This window comes from Corvus kubaryi, unplaced genomic scaffold (genome assembly GCF_017639235.1).
Source record: "Corvus kubaryi isolate FWS band 111438036 unplaced genomic scaffold, C.kubaryi_AGA036_p1.0 37284, whole genome shotgun sequence".
Taxonomy (NCBI): Eukaryota; Metazoa; Chordata; class Aves; order Passeriformes; family Corvidae; genus Corvus; species Corvus kubaryi.
The window spans coordinates 3,482,292-3,504,061 of NW_024581088.1; the positions used below are offsets into that span (position 1 = coordinate 3,482,292).

The 21,770-nt window shown below is 45.5% G+C and overlaps 1 protein-coding gene across 2 annotated transcripts in view; it reads left to right on the forward strand.

Annotated features, from left to right (window-relative positions):
- Positions 1-341: 341 nt before the first annotated feature.
- Positions 342-21,770, forward strand: part of MYBBP1A (MYB binding protein 1a) — a 59,234-nt gene continuing 37,805 nt past the window's right edge. Inside the window, exons 1-22 of one of the 2 annotated variants that reach the window (XM_042025912.1) lie at positions 342-568; positions 747-842; positions 2,044-2,127; positions 2,544-2,618; positions 3,040-3,147; positions 3,976-4,166; positions 4,456-4,623; positions 4,810-4,927; positions 7,428-7,717; positions 8,368-8,475; positions 9,061-9,186; positions 9,920-10,123; positions 10,771-10,879; positions 11,274-11,361; positions 12,414-12,565; positions 13,308-13,397; positions 14,035-14,160; positions 14,873-15,037; positions 16,087-16,244; positions 17,092-17,226; positions 18,451-18,556; positions 20,790-20,921. In XM_042025912.1, the coding sequence (XP_041881846.1) occupies positions 371-568; positions 747-842; positions 2,044-2,127; positions 2,544-2,618; positions 3,040-3,147; positions 3,976-4,166; positions 4,456-4,623; positions 4,810-4,927; positions 7,428-7,717; positions 8,368-8,475; positions 9,061-9,186; positions 9,920-10,123; positions 10,771-10,879; positions 11,274-11,361; positions 12,414-12,565; positions 13,308-13,397; positions 14,035-14,160; positions 14,873-15,037; positions 16,087-16,244; positions 17,092-17,226; positions 18,451-18,556; positions 20,790-20,921 (3,027 nt within the window). In that variant the 5' untranslated portion in view covers positions 342-370. Of the gene's footprint in view, positions 569-746; positions 843-2,043; positions 2,132-2,543; positions 2,619-3,039; positions 3,148-3,975; positions 4,167-4,455; positions 4,624-4,809; positions 4,928-7,427; positions 7,718-8,367; positions 8,476-9,060; positions 9,187-9,919; positions 10,124-10,770; positions 10,880-11,273; positions 11,362-12,413; positions 12,566-13,307; positions 13,398-14,034; positions 14,161-14,872; positions 15,038-16,086; positions 16,245-17,091; positions 17,227-18,450; positions 18,557-20,789; positions 20,922-21,770 lie in introns of those variants that run through there. The other variant, XM_042025913.1, reaches the window with a different exon arrangement.

Consider the following 21,770-nt stretch of genomic DNA (forward strand, 5'->3'; position numbering starts at 1 on the left):
AATAATCAATCAATGTGTCCGTCGAGTGTGTGGCTATTGGCTTGTGGCACACCGGGTAAGCAATCCGGTTTTGTGGGATGAGGGGCTGAGGGAGAGGGGTGTGAAGGGACAGGAATGGGGCTGAGAGGAGCGGGGTGCGCTGAGGGGACAGGAGTGGGGCCGAGAGGAGCGGGGTGCGCTGAGGGGAGCGGGGAGTGGGGCTGAGAGGAGCAGGGAGTGGGGCTGAGCGGAAGCGCTGAGGGGAGCGGGGCTGAGGTACCGGGGCCTGAGGGTAGCGGGTCACACGGCGGCTGAGCCCGTCCGGCGGCGGCCCCGCTGCCCCGGAAGAGGCGGAGCGGCGGGCGGCCCCACGTGCGGCAGCGGTGGCGGCATGGCGGGGATGGAGGAGAGGGAGCAGATGGAGCAGCGGGAGCAGCGGGACGGCGGCGCGGCGGTGACCGACCCCCGCGGGGTGCTTCGGCAGGGCCGCGCCTTCCTCGACTTCTTCTGGGACATCGCCAAGCCGGAGCAGGAGGTGCGGCTGGAGGCCACTGAGAGCCTCCTGCGGCACCTGCGGGAGGGCAAGAAGGTGAGGCGGGGGCCGGAGGGGCGGTGGGTGCGGGCGGGCAGTGGGTCACACGGCTCATCCCTCCGCTCCCGCTTGGGAACGCGTCAGTGCGGACGGGGCACGGGCCGGGCGCGGGGGTCCGGCGGCCGGGCCGCGCTTGGAGCAGCCCAGGCACCGCCCAGCTCGGTCTCTCTTGCAGGACGATGAGCTCAAGTACACCCTGAAGCGGCTGGTGGAGGGACTGGGAGCCACCCGCGAGGCCGCCCGCCCTGGCTTCAGCTTGGCCTTGGCGCAGGTCAGTGTTTCCCAGCGCGGGTCAGAGCCGTCGGCAGCCTCTGCCCATGCCTGGGGTCCCTTTTGCTGTCTGTGCAAGGCTGGAGGGCTCCCTTCTGACCGCTCCTGCGTGCACATGGGAGGGAAGGCTCTCACGATGACTGTAGTGGTTTTAGATGGTGCTACTCTGCTTAAGAAACTCTTAAAAATATGAACTATACCGGTATCACATTCATACTACAGAATTCAGTCCTGCTTCAAGGACTGTCCTTAATTTACAAACTTTGACCAAGTTTTCAATTATTCTGCATTTAGTACTATTGCTGCTTCTTAAACTGACTTGCCCCTGGTCTTGGTCTGTTGATGTGGGATATATGAAAGGGCAACCCTTTAACAAACACTTCAGAGTTTTTTCCTCCACAGTGGTTGAGTCTGTGACATAGCAAAGACTCCCAGCAATTGGGATCACCAGTGGTATCTGACCTCATCTCACCTGAGAATTTGATAAAGCAGAAGAGCTTATGTGTTTCCTGCTTTGATCAGGGCCTTGCCCATGGTGAAAAATTTGATTACCTCTGTTATGAGGTCAGGTAGTTTCAGCAAAATGTTCTCATTATTAATGTGTCATGTACAGAGAGAAAACCTGGAATATCAGTAACAATATTTGTGTTTGCATGGAATCCTAGAAATGGTTTGGATTGGATGGAACCTTAAAAATCATCTCCTTCCACCCCCTGCCATGGGCATGGACATCTTCCACTATCCCAGGTTGCTCCAAGTCCTGTCCAGCCTGGCCTTGGACACTTCCAGGGATGGGGCAGCCACAGCTTCTCTGGGCAGCCTGTGTGAGGGCCTCACCACCTTCACAGGGAACAATTTCTTTCTAATATCTAACCTAAACTGAGCTTCTGTCAATGTGAAGTCATTCCTCCTTGTCCTGGCACTCTGGGACTCCAAAGTCCCTCTGCAGCTCTCTTGGAGCCTCTTTAGGCACTGGAAGAAGCTCTAAGATCTCCTCGGAGCCTTCTCCAGGCTGCACAACCCCAGCTCTCCCAGCCTAGTTCCTGTTCTATACATCTTTACTGATCTGGTTGTCTTTATTCTGGCCTGATAAAGCAGCACATCTGCTGCTGTGCTGAACAACTGTTCAGCTCTAGTTTAGCTTAACCCAATATGTCATGAAATGGAAGAACTGCAAACAGCTATTCCATCTCTCTTCTCAGGTTTTGCAGGCTTTTGAGGAAATTCCACTGTGCAGCATTTTGGAACAGATAAAAGAAAAACACAATCTGGAAAAAGTGAAAAAAGTAAGTCAGCTCATGACAACATTTGCCAACTGCTACTTTAAATTAATTGTTCCCTATTCTTTGAAGTCTTGGTGTATACTGTAGTCTTAGGGTTCTTCTTAAAGCAAATGACTATAATGAAATAACAAATATTTCTAAAAACTGGAAGTTGATGACATTGTCATTTGGCCCTGTTTTAGTTGAGATTTATCAGTGTGATGAAGAGGTAGTCTAGGACAGTTCTTAAATATTGTGCAGGGGGTTGCTTTTCAGTATGTTCTTTCCATGGTCAGGTGTTCAAGGCTGGATCTTCCTGCCATCTTGTTCCACTGATCATGTAGCTGCATGTGAAATCTAACCTCTCAGGAAAGTAGATTTTCAGCTATTTTTTCTTTCTTCCTTTTTTTTTTTTTTTTTTTTTTTTTTCTTTCTTTCAGAAACTTGTGAGAAATGCTGCTTTTGGGAACTTTTTTGGAGTCATGGCTCTGTTCCAGTCTGGGCGGCTTGTGAAGGTAACACTGCTGTCAGGTGTGTCAGTTCTGGTTCTGGGGCTTCTGATGTGGAAAGAGGATTGACAGAGGAAGGCTGGGTCACTGGGTAATCGATGCAATGGCAGTTGAAGCATCGAGGTCAGTTCATTTCTATTGCATAACCCATGAACTCTTTGTGCCTTTTTAGTGTCTGTTCCTGAGCAGAATGTAGGAACTGTGTCAAATAGTACAGGAGGTTCCTACCTCTCTTGGAAGGAAGGGGTCTGTGGTCATACCCAGCTGGAAAACACCATTTTGAAAAAAGCTGAGTGGCCTATTAAGAAACAATTGTCTGTTTCTTATTACAAGTAGGCATAAACATCTAAAGAGTGGATTACTACTTGAGCCATCAGCTTAATTTCTGATATATGTCCTCTGGTTTTGGCTTCTCTTTCCTTTCTAGGACCAGAAAGCTCTGCTGGAGAGCATCCAGCTTCTCCAGCAGCTGACAAATTACCAAACGCACCTCCGAGATCTCCCGCGCAAAACTCTTATTGACATCACCTCTGAGGTACAGGCACAGCGCGTGGAGTTGTGGGGGTGGGGTGGGGAGGAAGAGAGGGCTTGGCTTTGGGGTCAGATTTTCCTTTAGTTTGTTCATGGCTGGAAGTTACAGGGAGTGTGCAAGAGAGTGTAAACTGTGGGAGCTGTCCCTATATTGCCTGTGGGCAGATGCTTGTATTCTGGGGAGGGTGCTCTGGTTTAGCTTAGTTTGACTTCATCGTGGACAATCCCACAGTCTGTTCCCCAGTTCACCTGCTTGGATGATGTGTTAGACCATCTACTCTTTTGAATAGATGTATGCTGAAAACTCTGAACAGCAAACCACCAAGTCTGGGCCTAAGGTTGAATTTTGGGCTGTGGGGAATGAAATGATGTAGGGACGAGGAGTAAAGAACTCTGAGTATGTAGTAAAAGAAAATAGTTTATTTCCTTTTTTTAAAGTGGACGTTGTTTGTAGATATGAAGACTAGCAGTGTTAAATAAAAATAGAGAGTTTCTGTGTGTGTGGGTTGCCCGGCCTGGGTTGTCCAGGCAGAGCAGTCAGACAGCAAGAGAACAATTGCAGCTGGAGTCAGTTGACCAGAATTGCTGTCTGATGACAACATACTGTCCTACTCCCCATGGTTAAGCACCTGGGACTGTCTGGCAGTCATGGACACATCTGTTACTTATTTTACGTTGTGTCACATAAAGACTATTTCTAGAGTTTCCAGAACACTGCAAGCTTTTAGTAAAATGTCCTCCAATGCAGATACTTTAACGTACTTATTTCACTGCAAGTTAGTAAGATGCCCTCAGATATTTCTCATATGCTTTCACCCTTGTTCCTGTCTAGGTTCCTGAAACTGTGTTTGAGGAGGTCCTGTTTGACATCTTGCAAGGTGACCTCTCTTCAGCCTTCACATCTCCAGAGAACCTGCACCTTTTGCTTGTGGGCATGCAGAAATTCCCCGGTGTTCTGAAACCTAAGAAACTGAAGAAGCTGTTTGGCTCACCTACTGTTGTAAATAAGGAAAATATTTCCAGGTAAGTTCTTAAATAAGGAGGTTTAAATGAACATTCTTTTTCTCTTGGCTAGCAGTGAGAGAAATATGGCTGTGATTCTGATACCTGCCTGTATTTGCCACTACAGGTGCTGCTAAGGGTTAGGTGTTAATTGTTATGCAGATTCCCAAGTTATGGTTGTGTCATTTCTCCCAGGAGGCACAGCCTGCAGTTCTTGGGAAATGTTCTGTGTCCTTCGGCAGGATGAATTTGGCCTTCTGCAATTCCCTTCCAGGTCAGATCTCTCACATTATTTTATTCCTTCTTCTAGACTTGTAGAGCTTCTGAAAAGTGCTGCCAAGTCTGAGAAGGAAGACAAGAAATTGCCCAGTGTAGTATTTGATTTGCTACAAGTTGCATTGAAGGAAGGTGCTTTTGAACTGTTCTGGAATGAAGTTGTGGAGAATGGGCTATTGAAGGAGAAATCAGGACCTGTGAGGTTTGTTTTAACATACACTGTTGGTCATTTCCTATGTTATCCTTCTGTTTCTTGACTCAGGGATTTTGACTTACATCTCTCTGCATGCTCCTGTAGCCTGCCCCAGCACTCCCTCTTTGTCTTACCCCTGTGTGTGGGTTTACTGCTGTGCCTTAGCCTGAGGGAATGTTCTTTGTTCCCACTCAGTTACATGTGCTACCGATTGCTGGGCAGTGCTCTCCCCTTGCTGTCCATGGAGCAGCTGCAGGTGGTTCTCAAAGGGAAGGTGATGCTGCACTATGGAGAACACGTGGTAGCGACTCAGGTAGGTCTTTGAACAAGCTAAAGGCCATGTCTTGAGCACAAGTTCTCTGCCCCACTTCTAGTTTCAAATCATCTTGTATAAAAAAAAGTTTATGTAGTTTTAGACTTTGAACTCTTATGAAAAGCAAGGTTATTGTTTGACCACTGGTTGCAGTGGACTGAGTATAGCCTGTGTTTGATTGTCATTGCCTATTTTAAGGGAATGGAAACTGTTCAGCACTGCTCCACCTGCTTTCATTGCTGCTGCCGAGAAAGCTCTAATGATGGGGGAAGCAGAGGAAGGGCAGCCCTCAGGAAATTGACAGTGTCATGTGGCATCCTTTAACAGTCCCTTTGGTTTTGTGTATCCAGAAGCTCCTTTTTGTTTATCATTGTGCTGGGTGTCGCATGAACATTGGAACACAAAGACAAAAAGGGACGACTCGTGCTTTTGTTTGTTAGTGCTTGTTTCAGTAAGCACATCTGAGGTTTAAGCACAAAATTTATTTGGACTTGGATTTTGGAACTCCTCTTCCTCCTTCCCTTCTGGGAAGCCAGCAAACAACATGACCCGGTAATAAATGGAGGAAAAATAAAAGGGAAATACTGATAAAAATAGGTTTTAGCTTGGCTTTTTGTGGTAACGCAATCCCAAACCTCCTCATGTGGGCCCAAAAATAGTTGTTGTCTCTGGGGAGAAATAGGTCTGTGTGATCTTTTTGTTCTGTTATCAAAGCAGCAATAGATGTGTGGGTTTGCTCTGCAAATACTGCGTACCATGGTGCCTGCCTAAATGGACCAAGCTTTCTCCAGGATTTATCCACTGGCTTAGTAGTTTTCCTATTTCTTACTTTTTGTGCTTGTTGCACAGTAAATTAGGCTGTGCTCTTCCATGTGCATCAAAAATTTGTTAATTTGGTTCCTGTCTGAAGTGTACAAATCCTGTGAAGATAATGAGACTAAATGGAAGGAGATGCTCCTAATATTGTTGATGATGAGAGAGTAGAAAAGATCTTCGTTTGAATTAGATTCTGGTTTTGGGGTTTATTTTGTTTTGTTTCTTGACAGAGGTAGGTTGTTTTGGGAAGTAAATGCTGTTACCTTGCACTTCCTTATGGGATTCTGGTGATTGTTGGAGATGGAACTAGACAAAGCTGGAGTCTGATATCTACTGGCAGTTATCCTCCTGATTCTACTTTATCAATAAGGGAGCAAATAAACCTGATTCGCTTTTCTTGAGAGGTGATTGTTGAACCCTCTGTTGAGAGCTGTGAGCCTGTTTACAGTGTCTTTTCTGGAGTTTTTCTCCCGGTTTTCATATTGGTGCACAAGTACTGAGTTCTCCAACAGTAGAAGCAGGAGCTTGCTAGATTGTGTTTTTTCTGAGATCTCTTTCAGGGCTATTTATGTTATAATTGGATGGATTTGTAGTTAATTACAAGTTTATAGCTCCTTTATTTAAAAGAACAGTGTTCCCTAGACTTTCATTACTGTTTTGCTCCTGCTAGGTCACTGTATTGAATGTGACAGTAGATCAAACAAGTTGTTTTATTAATTTAAAAAAAGATGTGTTGGACTTCTGGAATGAAACCGCCTCTTTGAGATTTCTCCAGTTAAGCATATATTTTTTTTCCAGAACAAGTTGAGTGGGATTGAACACTGTGGGCTATGAAAGACTGTAAGGGATTGGGATGCATGGTGAAATGGGACATGTCCTGGTCGTCTCTATGCTGCTGGACAGTGTCCAAGGCCAGCAGCCTGCCAGCTGTATGGCTTGTGGGGCAGTGGCAGGACCGAAGATAAGACTTAACACAAAACAGCCACACTTCAGGGTTTGAGTTTAAGCTAAAACATATCAACTCCCCCTCCTTTCAGAATGCCTCAATGCTTCTGAGACACCAGGGAGAGGAGGTGGCATTTATTCTAACCCCTGTAGGTCAGCAGGCTCCAGGGCTGCTAGATGAAACTGGAATTGATGGTGGGGAATTTCCAAATCTAGGGAAACTCTAAGGCAGATGATGTGAGAAACACCCTGGAACTTTCACACAAAGTAAAGAGTTGATCAGCCTGAGAGCTTAGTTGCACTGACCAGCATGTGGTCAGTCTACTGAAGCCTCACTGTTCTGGAAGGTGCAAGTTACAAGGTTGATGTTGGTACATGGCAGGATTCTGTGGTTGCTTACAGTGGCTGCTGCTGTGAGAGGAATACCATGAGGTGAAATTGATGACTGACTGTAAGCCTTAGGACAAATATTCAGGCATGTGACTTTAATTTACTTACTGCAGCCAAATTCTTTCATGTGCTTTACACTGGAAGTGTTCAAGGCTAGGTTGGATGGGGCTTGGAGCAGTCTGATCTAGTGGAAGTTGTCCCTTCAGGCCCATGGCAGGGAGTCGGAATGAGATGAACTTTGAGGTCCCTTCCAGCCCAGGCCATTCTATGATTCTATGATTTGTATTTACAGAGCCACTCAGGCTGAGTATGAAGTTCCTAACCTGCTTCTTTTGACCGTGTTTTTCAGTTTCCACAGGGATTTAAGTTTGCTACAGAGATGGAGGGATATATAGATACCTTTTTGAGTGGCTGCGATGACCCAGAGAGGCAGCTGGCTGTGATGATGGGCTTCTCTACCCTTACCAATCAAGGGAAGCCAGTGTTGTTGAGTACTTCCAGGGTAGTCAGACATCTGCAGGCAGTGGCCTTGCAAAAATACATCTGCTGGCTCAAAGACATGTTCCTCAGGCCAGACTTGGACTGTTGTTTAGACTTCTCAAGTAACCGGCAAAAACAGAACCGGGAAAATGCAGACATGTGAGTACATGGGTATTGCACCTTCTTCTCAGCATTTGCTGGTTCCCTTGCCATGAGTTGACAATCGTTTATTTGCTCGGTCTCAGAAAGTTTAGCCCCAGCATCTGACTCTTCTGCTGGGACAAAATTCAATCCTGCAAATTCTGCAAGCATAGTGAAAACCAGCCAGCCTGCCCAAAGCAGACTGGATCACCAAAAGAGCCTTTTCTCTTCTTTTTCTAGCCCTGACATTTGCTTTGGAGAATACGTCCCATGATTTCCTCTTTCACTACAGCTTCTCAGGTCTTTGTAGGAATTGTGCCTCTCTTTTATCTCTGTATTAGACACACTGGCACTCAGGCCAGGTTATGTGTTACCTGTGCACCTATAAACCTCACTCTACTGACTGCTGCAATTCTTGAAGCGCTTTTTGCTCACCTGCAGAATCTCTGTGGGGTAAATAGATTACCTTTTGCATAGTAAAAGGCAAACTTGAGAAGATTATATCTCTTCTTTTGTACCTGTTGCTTTGTTACTATGTAACTTTGCCAATTCTAGTGTAAAGCCTCTAAATATCTGAAAGTCACCTCTTGATGCAGTGGATTGTGTGGTGTGTATTTATGTTGGGTTAGTGTTCAGACTGCTGATGGTACCCACCTTCTTATTCAAAGAGCACACCAGAAGGCTGCTCGATTGAGAAAATGGATCATCCACCGACTGGTTAGCGTCACTGAAAGCGCAACGAAAAAAGAAGAGAGCCTTGTGATGGACATTGCCAGGTGAGACTGATGTAAAGACACGTGTGCTTGGGATAATTCTTTTTAGCTCAACAGCAGTATTCCAGATAAGCTGTCCCCATGACACTAGGAAAATCCAGTAATGGAAATGCTCCATAATAAATAATTTAGGAGACTATATTGTGTTTTCAAAATACCTTCTGCATAATTGGACTAATCTGTGCCGTAAGTAGTTGTCACTTAAAACCACATTAGTCCTCTTTGTTTTCCATAAATTTTCCATTCCTACTTGCCTAAACTGCTTGAAGATTTTACTTGTAACATCAGGTCTTAATAGGTATTTATCTGTCACTTAAAGTGTCTTGGAGAATATGATCCACATCTGACAGTCTGAGTATTGTGTTTTGTGGCCTTAAGTGTTGGTGCTTCACTTTTGTGAAGTCCTGAGCATCTTCTTCTCTTCTTTACCCTGTGTATCTCGAGAAAAGGGTCTCATTGTAAATAGTGGTTTTTTTCAGTGCTTGGACTTCTTGAATGTGGCGCTGTTTGGTTTGCACACATGGGCTGATTTTGCTTTGTTATGACCAATCTGGGTTTTCATTTTGTTCCTATTTCTGTCTATTCTAGGTTTTGCTTCTTCCATGCTTTCTTTGTTGCTAAGAAAAAGAATTCCCAGATAGCTGAGGCGAGTGTCCTTCCATCAGAGCCCTTAAATGAACGGGATCATATGGAGACAGAAAACTACTTCTTTGGGTAAGTATTTGATTGTGTGCTTTAAGCTTGGGAATTTCTCTTTTTTCCTGAGGATGAGATCAGCTTGTGAATGGTGAGGCAAGACGTTTGGAATGGTAGGCTGCTTTTGGAGGATTTCTTTGACTCCAGCACCAGGGAATGGCTTTTTTTAAGGAGATCCTGAATGGATTTTTCAAAGATCCATGTTTTGTCCATGGCAAATCTGATGTGTATGTGTGAGATGATATGGCAGATGTGGAGTTGAGCTCATACTGCTTTTTCCTATAGTATTTCCATTGCCTCTTGCAAGCTGGAAGGGGAAGGACCCAAGAGGGAGGTGCTGGGGTTGTGCTTGTGGCCGTTGGCTTTCTGCCCACTCTGTGTGTGAGGTGCTGGTGACTCCACAGCCCTCCCTGTACTAAGGGAGGTAGAGTTGGTAATAGATGTTTTTAGATGATTGCCAAACCTCAGTAGAAGGAAAGCAAAGGACATGGTGGGACACAGAGTGGGAAACAGCTGAGATTAATTGTGTCCTTGAGAGCACCAGATGTGCTTGGGGCCACAAAGATAATGAGCTCTGCATTACTGTCTTGTGTGCATGTGTGGGTTGAAAGTTGGGCACTGTCAGTCTGGGTGGCAGTGAGTGCCCAGAGCTGTAGGATGAGAGTGCTTTGCTGGTGGGCATTATTTTGGAAAGTGGGAGCAGGCCATTTGGTTCCTCTGACAGTAACATGCTGGCTGTCTTTCTTTGCAGGTTGCTTCAGACATTAAACACCCTGCCTGTTTTGGGGGATACAGCAAAGGCTGCAGCCTTGAGAGAGAAGCACGTCCATGGTGTGACTGCAGATGGGAAGCTGTGGGTCTTTCTTCTCGTTGAATATGCCAACAAGCTGCTCTCCAGTGAGCATGTCAAAAGTGTGAAACCTTTTACCAAGGAACAGAGGGATATCTGGGAAAGGTGAGAACCTTGGGAAACTGGGTGCTAGACTGGTGAAGTGAGAAAGGTGGGAAAGCCGTGGTCTTGGTCTCTCTTTGGGACAGTAGAAGAGACATTGTATTCTCTCTGCCTCCTGCTGTTCTGGTTGCTGTAACACAGCCATTTCACAGGCCCTGGCAGTTCTTTTTCTTTCCTTTGAGTATCCTGCACCCATGCCTGGGTTTCGGAGTATCTTTCTGTTTCTTTTCACCCCATTCCTTTCTTCCTCTTCCTTCTATGTGTTAATTACGTGATAGCTGTGTCCTTTTCTGTTTTTGCTCATAGTCGCTCTCCCAGACACGATTGTAACAGTCTGCTCATCTTTTCTCCTAATAATGCCTGTACAAACTTCTCAATGACTCTTTTCTGAGTTCAATTTTCTATAAAGGTCTAGCCTTGGCTGTGGTATTAGGAATGCAGTCTGTGCACAAGTGCTGTTTTTTTATAACCCACATTCAGTGCGATACTGTTATTGGGTTAAGATTGTGTACCGTATGTGTATCCAATGCCAATAAATTAAATGTCAACTATACAAAACAGTACTACAGTTTTGGTCACATTTTTAGTCTGATCATATGAGAAGATTGCTGTTGTAATTGCAAAAAACTCAGAGAGGTTTCTTTCTTCAGAACACTTCAGTCTGTGAAGAATCTGCAGAAGAAGGAAAACAAATCAGACAGTGCCAAAGTTGGTGCTTTCCAACAACTTCTGCTTTCAATGGCCATTCATCTTTTCAAGGTAAGACCTCTGAAGAATATTTCTGTGGTATAAAACATGCTGATAGCTGCCTTTCTGAACACCAAGATGGGGAATTTCTCTGTGTTCGGAGATCCAGCCTTTCAGAACCTCTGGCTTCTGAAAATAGGCAACTGGCAGCTAATAAACTGTGATTCTTACACTACCCATAGATCTGTAAGGGGCAAAGCTTGGCCTGAGCATTAGTTCTGCCCTTGATTTGCTGCTGACTGGAGCAATTTTTACTTAATTTCATGGTTTTTTTCTGCAAAAGAGTTATAGTAGTTGACTGTAATATGTGTACCTGTTTAGAGTGGTCCTTAGATTTGGAGCATATTCCTTCTGTTGTTGGTAGTGGGGAATTCTGAGCCTTTACTGTCTGCTTGTGATCGAACAGAATCAGTCTGAAACAGTGGATGTTCTGAGTGACCTTCTGAGCTGCACAGAGAGGGCGTTCAGCAAAGAAGCCAAGAAGAAGAAGACTGGTGAGTCCTTCCTGCAGAAAGAAAGGGAGTGGGATTGGCAGTGGTCTGTCAAAGACAGAAGATGGCAGTTCTGCATTAGTGAAGCACTCTGCATTGGTTCTGGCTTGATGCACTTACCCCCAGTAGAATCCCTTCTTCATTCTCTTTCCGTGCCTAAGTCTTCTGCTCCAGCTCTCTGTCAGGGGGTTGTGTTCCTGTGTGCCTCGGAAAGGAGAGCTGAGCTCCACAGCCACCCTTGTTTGGGTGAGCACTCCAAGGGAGTTCACTCTTGAGTTGTTGTTCTGTGTGGGCCATGAGCTTGACTGGTGGTGAACTGGTGGTGTCTGCCTGGCAAAGTTGTGGGCTCGAACACCTAGCAGGCATGAAACATGTTTTCTTCTTTGCTTGAGTTCTGAGCAAACTAAGTGTGTCCTGGGTGCATACACAGCATGTTTGGAGATGGAGGCTGATCCTTGTTTGGGGCCTGTGGGTCCTCTACGTTGGGACTTGACCAGGAAAAAACTTGGCTTGATCTTTTGATTTCCTCTCCAACTGTGGTCTTGTTCTCCTGAAATCTGCATAAATCAATTTGAGGGCACTGTGAAAATAAAAGCTGTAATTCTTTGGTGGTTTGGTTGGTTGTAGATCAGGATTTCCAAACTTTTGGACTAAAGGATGAATTTCAAATGCCATCACTTTTCATGGGCTGCTGCAACTTCTGATTTCATTGAAAACACTATAAGATGCGTATACTTTTGCTGACCAGCTGCTAATTGCTTTACTGTGGCCAAGCAGGTGTCATGGGACTTGCAGAACTGCTAATCTAAGTAATGATTTAATAAATAGTAGCTCTTGTTACCTGGTAAGGCTTTGCAGTGGTCAAAAGACCATTTCAAGCGTGTTTCTCCCTGTAGTTTCTCCCTCCCAGCCTTCTGGTCTGTGTTGCTGAGTGGGTACTTTGAAGAGTCAGCTAGAAGGACAATTCTATTTTTTATTCCTTGGTGAATTTTTCTGTAGTTTCTTACTGATGTACCAACGCCTCTTCCTGTCATTGTTTGTTTGTTCCTGTGCAGACATCTCAGAGCCAGGATGGGTTGAAGTGATGGTGGAAATCCTTCTCTCCCTCCTTGCCCAGCCCAGCCTCCTCTTACGTCGGATTTCCAAGAGTGTGTTTGTATGGATATGCCCCAACCTGACCAAGAGGGGCTTGCAGCTGATCCTGGATGTAAGTGAGGCACTAGCAGGGCCTTGTACTGTTTGCCTGTTTTGTCTCTAACAGATGTGTGTACTAGCACATCTCGATTTTGGGTTTAATTTAAAGTCTACTTGATTTAGGAAATGTCCGATGATGTGTGCTACTGAATTTGAACTGTAGTTTAGAGAGAGTTGGGGCTTTTTTTTGTTTGTTTTTGTGGAGGAGGAGTTTGTTTCTTGGGTTTTTTTGTTTGGTTGTTTTTTTACAGGAGCTTGAGATCTGCTAACTTTAAGCTGTATTATTTGGTAGTTTTAGGCTGAAGAAATTCCTGGGTCAGTTTATATAACTGGTAGATCTTACATGTGAGTATAAATGGTAGCATTTCTTTTTTCTAGAAAGGTGGTTTTTTCATAGATGTGCTAAAAATAAGTGACACTAAAAATCTGAGTTGGTTGTACCACTAAGAAGTGTGGTGTCTACTGAGAAAGTAATGTGTGGATTGCAAAGATGGTCTGTCAGGTACTTTGCAATGAACCAACTGCTTCATTTGTAACAAACCAAGATGTGCGATGCCACTGGCCTCTTCAGTTTTCTCCACATTTTTTGTTACTTACAGAAAGACCTTGGCATGTTAACAAGCAGAAACTTAATGTCCTCACTTAAAATTTTGTTATTTAGCTGGTTTACTGTGCTGAAATTTCTGTCTGTTGTACACAAGAAATGCTTTAAAACAAAACATTGAAAAAACACAAGTGCATATTTTTTTTGGTAGGTTTTTGACCCTAACCAAGAACAAAATGAAGAAAGTGCAGTCTTTGTGATGGAAGAATCGAACAAAAAGACCACATCTTCACAGGACATGGTAATTGTGCCATTGCCAGTGACAAACACTCTTCATATCCTTAGTGTATAATGTTTCTCCTGAGCTGTGGTAAGAGATTAACATCATTTTTCTATTTGAGGAAAACAGCTGTCGCTCTATTAAGATTTACTTTAAAGGTGCAACACACAAATGGCTTGTTGGAAGTGCATGCTTGAGTCTCTTGGCCTGCTGTTGTAGGTGTGGCTGGTTGAATAGATGCCTTTCTGAGAAGAAATAGCTGCATCCTAGAATGAGCACAGGCATCTCCTTTTGGCAGCCACAGACAGAATTGTGGCTGTGATGCACAGCCAGCTGGATTCCAGATCTCACTCTTTTAAGGACTGTAGAGATTCAAGTCACAGGCATCGGCAGAGAGGACGGTCACATGGGAGCTGTTCCTTGGAAGCTTCTCTTTGATACTTATTTAATATGACAGAGAAGTCTGTATTATGTTCCACTTTTAGCTCTTGTGGAGACATGATACCCCATTATCTGAGGTGTCTGTACTTGAACCTGAGGGCTAGAGGGAAAGCAGTAGGGGAGGGGAGGGTTGAGTTTTTATTTCTGAACAGTGACACTTCTGAGAATTGAGTTTGTCTTGTATGGTGGGCTCAGGAGATGAACTTTCCTTCCTTAGGATGAGGAAGGAAGTGAGGATTCCTCGGATGAAGACAGCACTGACAGTGGAGATGAGGAGAGTGAAGAAGTTGATGATAATTTTCGCAGTCAGCTGATGAAAGTTCTCCAAGCAGGGAATACTTTGGTATGTTTTTACTGCCTACCTTGATACAGATAGCAGGAGTTTGGGGTGGTGGGAGATAATCTAGTAACCCACATCCTGCCTGAACTCATGGAGTCACAGCCCTGGCAGCCATCTTTGTATGGCACTTAAAACAGCTCAGGATCTAAGGTGAGCTGTGGGAATAAGTCACTTGTTCTTTTATTTATTGTTCCTAAGAGCACTTTATGTTCCTTGAGTACTTTAGCTTGTCCAGTCTAGCCTGACACAGCTTGTGCTCCTGCCTGTAATAAATGAGATTGATGTGAACTAAAGCACTGAGATACTGTTCCGTGTGTTGGCTGGCCTGTGTGGAGGAGTGTTCCTTGAAGGCTACTCTGGAGAGTTACTGTAGCAGTGATAGAGTTTGGTTTAATGATTCCCATAAAGGTTGCAGACTTAGGAACATATGAAACACTTTGCTGAAGGAGAAACAGCACAGAGAGAGTCAGGTCAAAACTTCAGCCTCTTTCCTCTTCTGATCCTCTCAACATGTTAGTGCTGTGCAGCCAGATTACCTGATGGGAAATATAAGTGAGATTTCTCATGGGCCTGAGCATCTGTGTTCCTTCCCTGCAGTATTATTCTGGGTTAACTATATCCCTACTGGAGTGTGGTCTTGGCTCTGGTTCCCTCCCCCCTGTCTTTTTGAAGTATATGAGTTGATGAGTTGGGTTCTGTCTTCTAAAATCAAAAGGAAGGAGATAAGAGTGATGAAGAGCTGGATGATGAGGCTATGATGGCTCTTGACAAGAACATCTCAGCCCTTTTTGCTGAGCAGCAGAAACGGATCCAGGCGAAGAAAGATGAGAAAGACAGAATGCGGAAAGAGAAGATTCTACGGAGGGATTTCAAGGCTAAGGTGGGAGAGAAGTGTTTGGTGTGAAGACCTCTGGCTTAGTAGCATGTTAGTTGAAGCCTATGCATGCGGTGAGCTACCTAACACTGAACAGCTTGGACATTGACATATATTGTGAGCTCCTGGAAGCTAGGACTGGATTGTTCTGGCTTTGTACAGGACCTGGCACGCCACTGTTGGGATCAGTGACTGAGGCTTCACAGGCCTGTTTAAAAACCAGGATTGTGCTGTCAAGAAGTTCACCGTGGTTTTCATTTGCTGATCTGAAATGCTTAAATTTATAAGATCCTTTCCTGCAGCTACCCAAAGAGGTTTGTCAGTTTTTGTAAACTGGACAAGCTTGGTGTTCCTTAGTGAGACGTGCATAAAATGCCTCAGGTCATTTTGCAACATAAGCTTTTATTGGCTTGTTATGCCCATAAAATCAGGGGGGATTGTAATAAACGCCCTGGTTGGTTGTAACTGTAATGCTGCGTTCAGGCCGCCTGGCGTCAGCATGGACCTTCTGGGACATTCCAGCATCCAGGGACAACTCCAGCCGCTCCCAGACAGAAGTGGGAGTCAGTAGTCAGGTTAGCCAAGGTGAAGGCTGAACAGTGAAGTGAGCCAGTGGCTCTACTTCGTTTCCCTTCTGATGCTATTTTATGAAAAAGGCTGATTTTATGCTAATGTACTGTCTGGAATTCAAGAGGGGCTTGCGGGGGTGAGAGCTGTCAGTCAGTGGTGCTAACAGGGACCTGTGCCAGGTTAGAGTGGCTGCAGGTCTGGCCAGGTGACACTGATTCTTGTAACTGTTCTTTCTAAATGGTGTCACTGCATGAAATAAAGTTGAAGCCAACAGACAACTCTTAATCCTCAGTTTCAAATTTTAATTTCCAGTTTCCCATGCCCTAACTGTACAAATGATACCAGAATGTGTACAGATCTCAGCTGCAAATAATTTTCTTCAGCCCCTTCCAGCTGCTCCATAGCCTACTGGTAGCTGCTCTAGGTAAATCCATCTTGTTTCACTGTCTGCTGTACTCCTCACGTCAGCAACTCTGTGGTTGCAGGTGTTGGATCTGATCGATGTGTTCCTGGTTAAGCAAGCAGAGAACCCCTTGGTGTTTGATATCATTGAGCCACTGCTTCAGCTAATTGAACAGTGCATGAGCTCAGACTCTGACAAGCAGGAGGTTGACTTCCTCCAGAAAACAGCCAGTATCTTCAAGTAAGTATCCTTAGACCTCCAGATAATAGACAATGGCTTTTGATAAACAGCTGTGGTATTGGTTGAACACCAGGAGCTGGCCTAAGGCTGAAGGCAGTTGCTATGCTTATAGGTTGTGTAGGGTTAGATTACAAGCACCACACATATACACAGTGCTTAGTTATAACCTGCAGGAAAGGAATTAGGGTCTGGATTTTCTAGGCTAAAGGACTTCAAGTGTCAAACCTGTTTGCAGGTGGAAGCCTCAGGAACTAACACAGGTATTGCAGGTATGGAGCCATGTCACTGAATACCTCCATGGGCCTCTGGCCTCTGAGTCTGACATGCAACAACTCCCAAGGCTTACAGGATTGCTGCTGTGGCTGGAACAAACACTCAACAAGTTATTTCTGAGACAGGCAGAGTGCAAATCCTCTGTTCAGGGCCAGAAGTGAGGGATGATACCAGCTAGACAGACTTAATGCATTCTGTGTCACGTGTGTCCTCTGTGCACCACTTCTTGACATCCTCAGCACTCTCTAAAGCATTTTCAGTGCTGCTCTCTTGCCCCAGTTAAGAAGCAGTTGTGAAGTAACAAGGTTTGAGGTAGCCAGTCCCCTTTGTGGGAGCTCTGAAGGGAAGTCAGCTCTGATGCCTATATTTGTGCTTGAAGGTGAAGAGTGGTTAAGTGTTCTCACCCTTCTTGCCACAGCCACGTGCTGCCCACAGCTAGCATTGTTTCTTATCACTCAGTGTGTTCTGGTTTTGTTCTCACTCACCCTGATAAAGTGATAAGTGTTCCTGGCCATCTGTTCCCCAGAGCTCTCTCTGTAGGTAATGGCTTTGGGTTTGTTTTAATGCTGTGCAGGAACTCGCTGTGCCGCAATAAGCAGTACTGCAAGAGAGTGGCCTCCCTGCAAGAAGATGTGCACGCTTTAGTGCAAAGACTTGTCAAGAAAGCCTGCAAGCACACCGACTCTGCAGTGGCTCTCTATTACTTCAGGTGAGTGTTCATAAGGAGCATCTCTGCTGATGCTGGGAGATCTGAGCAGGTGTGGTGTTGTGTGTTAAAGAGTCTGGGAAGCGAGAGCCTCGCAGAAGGCTTGGTACCAGCATCTGTGTCTTACATAAGGACTAGTCACTCCTGGCAATTGGAAGCATTTTCAAGCATGTCTGTTTTTTGGTGGTTGTCTTTTATAGCTTCTGTGATACAGAAATGGTCTGGTACAGCTTTGCTGTGGCTGGTGGGAAGTGCTTTCTTGTGGCTTCTTCTGGGAGTAATGCAGTGTGTGTGATTCAGTGGGGGATGAGTGTAATTCCTAGTCAACCTGTGATGATTATTCTTTAAATGCAGTGTTTACTGTCTCCATGATAGCACAATGAGGACAATAGTGATCGAATCCTGACTGTACATACCAGTATTTTCTCCTTTGCTGTAGAACACAGGAAAATTAGGATAAGCCAGATATGTATTTGTTAGAAAGATGAGTGTTCTTGCTGTTCCGTGGTGTAAATGGGAGTGCCATTTACCAGCAGGCTCTCTTGTGACATGCAGCCAGTTTCATGAGGACTTTCATACTCAGTCTGGGATTTTTTGACTCAACTGTGTGTGCAGTGGGTACCATGTTGCGTAGTCAACCCAGTGTCACTGGACAGTGTTGGCTCTGCAGCACATCTGCCCCGTGGCTGTGCAGGAACCGTGGTACTTCTGGCAACACAGGACTGGCTGTGTGTGCTGCATGGCTCCCTGACAGCTTCCCAGCAGTGGCAGTCCTCAGTGGAGCAGTGCCCAGTAAATACTGCGTTTTCCAAAAGCACAGAGGTTTGCACGCTCTCCCAATGGATATGCCTGAGTTCTCCAGCACGTGGCAGCTGGGGTTGAGAGGCCATGATGCAGCACTGGCTGAGCTGTGCAGGCTCAGAAATCCTGGGCAAGTGCAGAACTCCTCCAGCAGTGCAAAAGCTTGAGCTTGAGGAAACCAGGCTGATAGTGGGCATATCTGACTGTGAAAACAGTAAATAATACAATGATTCAGCTTCCTAAGATTTCTCTGTCTTTAGGTCTGGCCAGAGTGGGTTAGACTGAGAGAAGGGGCCCTCGCAAATTCTGTAACCATCTTTGCTACAGAATAAGCTGCCTGCGCTGCTTGGCTGCTGCCCTCAGGTGGCTTTGCAGTGGCACTGTGGCACTGTGGTAACTGCTGTGTTCTTCCCTTTTCTTCTATAGTGCCTCATTATACCTGCTGAAAGTGTTGAAAGGAAACACAGCATCAACTCTGCCTCCCCCTGGGCCAGAGAAACAGAGTGACAGCAGGGAGAAGCAGGCGTGTCAGGTAAGACATGAGGCTGCTCCTGAGGATGTGTTTTTTGCCAGTAAAGCTGCATTACCTGGTTTTGCTGAGTGGGCCTTGCTCGTTCATTGTCACTGGGCCTGCTGCTTGCAGGTACCCGTCTACATGATTTCCATAACACTGGAAAGTTCCCCATCCCTTTCTGGCCCTCCCCCTCCTGCCTTTCAGTGCCTGCTTGCCCACAGGCACACGGGCAACTGATTCAGTGGATCCAGGTTGTCCAAAGAAGCCTGATGTGTATTTGTGCTGTTCTCCTCCCTGATTTGCTGTTTTTTCCATTAAAGTCCTGGCAGTCACTCTGAGTTTTTTTCCAGAGGGTGCTGAGGAGCAGGAAGAGACAGATGTGGATGAGAGTAAATTCCTATTCCCCTGAGGTTTGGTCTAAGGTGAAGAGTGAAGGGTGAAGAGTGTGTGGAGCAGCCCTGATTTTGGTGGTAGTTGTTCGGAGGGAGACTTCATCTGACTGTGCTACAGGTGTCCATTACTAGGGGACCCTTACTCTTGATCCCCTAGCACCTACTGTGTCTGCTGCATTTCACAGTATGGTGACCCTTTATATTGGGCAGCCCACTCTGGTCACCTCCACTAGAAACGTAGCAAGTAGTGTCTCAGTCTCACCAGCTGATCCTGACCTTGCTGCTGAACCCCTCTAACTGAGCACAGGAATTAGTGCCTTAATCCTGCTGACATTTTTTGGGGTAGAAAAAGAAATGGAGCTCCCTCATGGAAATTACACACACTGATGTATTACTGGAGGCTGAAAAGACAGCCAGTGTTTCTAGGGCTAGTGAGAAGCCGAGGGTGTTAATCCAAGTAGCTCCTGCAGTGCTGGGCCTTTTGTGAAAGAAAAACAAAATGGGAGCTCTGGGGGGAATATGAACAACATACTTGACTTTGAGGCTGTAGTGAGACGTTTCACAGCACCCTTATGCAGCTTCACAGGGAAGCCTCTTATTCCAATGGGAGCAGAGCTCTGGTCCTTACAGAGCCAGTAACTGATGTGAGCTGCTGGTTTGAGGGAAGTGACAGCTCAGTTCGTGTGATGCTGCTGGTGCTGACATTGTCTTGAGGCCAGGGAGGTTTTGCTGTGGGGAACCAGAGACAAAAGTGTGGTGTCTTTCCAGTGAGCTGTGCTTTGTGAGCTTAACTTGCAGCTTTTCAATAAGCAGGAGAGTGGGACTAGAGCAGACACTAGGATGCAGTAGCCAAATTTATGGAAAAACTATAGAAGAAGTTTTTTACAGTAAATATATGCATAGAAGGAGGAATCAATTTTTTCCTCTGCAGATGCCTGTGTCAAATAGGTGCTAAGTAGAGACACTCAGCTAGAAAAACTGAGGTCACACATTTCAAGACCCATCTGCTTTGTTCCACTTTAGCCTGTGTTCAGCTGCAGTAGCACTGGGAGTTTGACCTGAGAACAGGACACCACGTTAACATGGCTTTAGCTTTCCATGGGGCCAAGGAAAAATTGCTTGGGCACATGTTCACTACTGTGAAGATTACAGCTTTTTCGTCCTGGGCCCTAATTTTTCGCTCTTCCCAAAGAGCAGTATTTCCCTGGCAATATGAGAACAGTCAGGAACGTTGGGATGCAGTGCTCCATACTTGGCTCTTCAATGACTCCTGTTTGTTTAGATCCATGTAGCCTGAGCAGGTCTCAAATGGTTGCTATGTGTCTGGGATTCTTGTTCCCCACCAGAGGGGGATATTGGAGCATGGACACAGTTTTGGAATTGCTGGATCCCTGATCAGTGCTAGGGCTTGTCTGCTGAGTACCTAGGAGTCCTGGACATAGCTGCTAAGTGTATGTTGATACAAATACGTACGTACACTAAAATCTACAGATTCAAGTAGCTCTTCAGCTGAGAACACCATGTGCACAGCCCAGCTACTGCAGGATGGGCTCTGTGAGCCTTGTGCATTAGATGTGCCAACCCCAAACCTAGAGCACAGCCCCCACACTACATGGAGTGTGTGTAGTCCTGCTAGGAAGCTGTGCTGCCCTTTGGTGAAAAGGTCATATGGCTGTCAGTGCCTGGGAGAGCATATTTGGGGCCCACTTGGTTGTTTCTTCATGGTTCTGTGTCATATCTCAAGTATATTTAGTTGTTGGAAAAATCTCTGAGAAATTATGAAAATTAATTTATTCATTGTTAGTGATTCATTCTTGTGTTTCACTGGAAAAGCTTTTGTTCTGTTTTTTTCCCTACAGCTTTTGAACCCAGGTTGTTTGAATGTGAAGAAGGTGGCTGTTATCTATCAGCAGGCACTGACCCAGTTCCTTAGTAAACGGAACAGTCCCCTTACATGCTCCATGTTCCATGATCTCTTCAAACGCTTCCCAGTAAGTGCTGCTGACTGTGTGCTATGTTGTCTTCTGCTGGCTCCAAAGTATGATTATAATTCTGGGGAAAGTAGGGAGAGAAACTTCTCTGCTTTACTGCAGACTTTTGAAACTGCTGTGAGGTTTCCTTGGATCTTCACCAGACTCTTAATTCTGCATGTTTTTATAGCAACACTGCAGGAGGCCAGGATCTTATTTATGGTTTGGACTGGGATACTGCATGCAGAAAGCAGGTGAACAGAAGGCTGCTCTTTAAAACATGGCCTAAGAAGCTCTAATTTTTTACCAGTATTCAAGACAAGATGGAGGAGCAAATTTTGCACAAAGGCAACACAGATCACCTTGTTTGAACAACCAGTGTAGCTCCTGTCCAGCTCTGCTCCGACTGCATGCTCAGTTTCTCAGTTTTCTTCCAAGAAGGCTGAGGAGTGTAAAGTCTAATTGGAATCTAATCTCTAAGCCTGATACTCAGACTGTGCAAGTGTCTGAAATGTTTGAGGTATTTCCTGCAAGCTTGACCTATGCCTGGGGCTGGTCTCCACGATGAGGACAGCCAGTTTTTAAGAAACAGGCCTTGGGCCTGAATGTCATACAATTCTTCAGGGATTTTTAGGTCAGAGCAAGCTAGAGACAGCTGCCAGAAGCCCTTTCTTGAAACCTTTTAGAATTGATGTCTGACATGAGGGTGGGAGGAGCTGTAGGCTTGTGTAACTGGGGGAAGATGCTTTCAGACTCTGAGGGACTCTATCCAGGAGAGAGTTCCTCTGCTTGCCAGGTTTCTTAGGACACCAGCCCACGATGCCTCATACGTAAGTTTGAGAAATGGAGGGAGAGCAAGGTTGTGTGTTG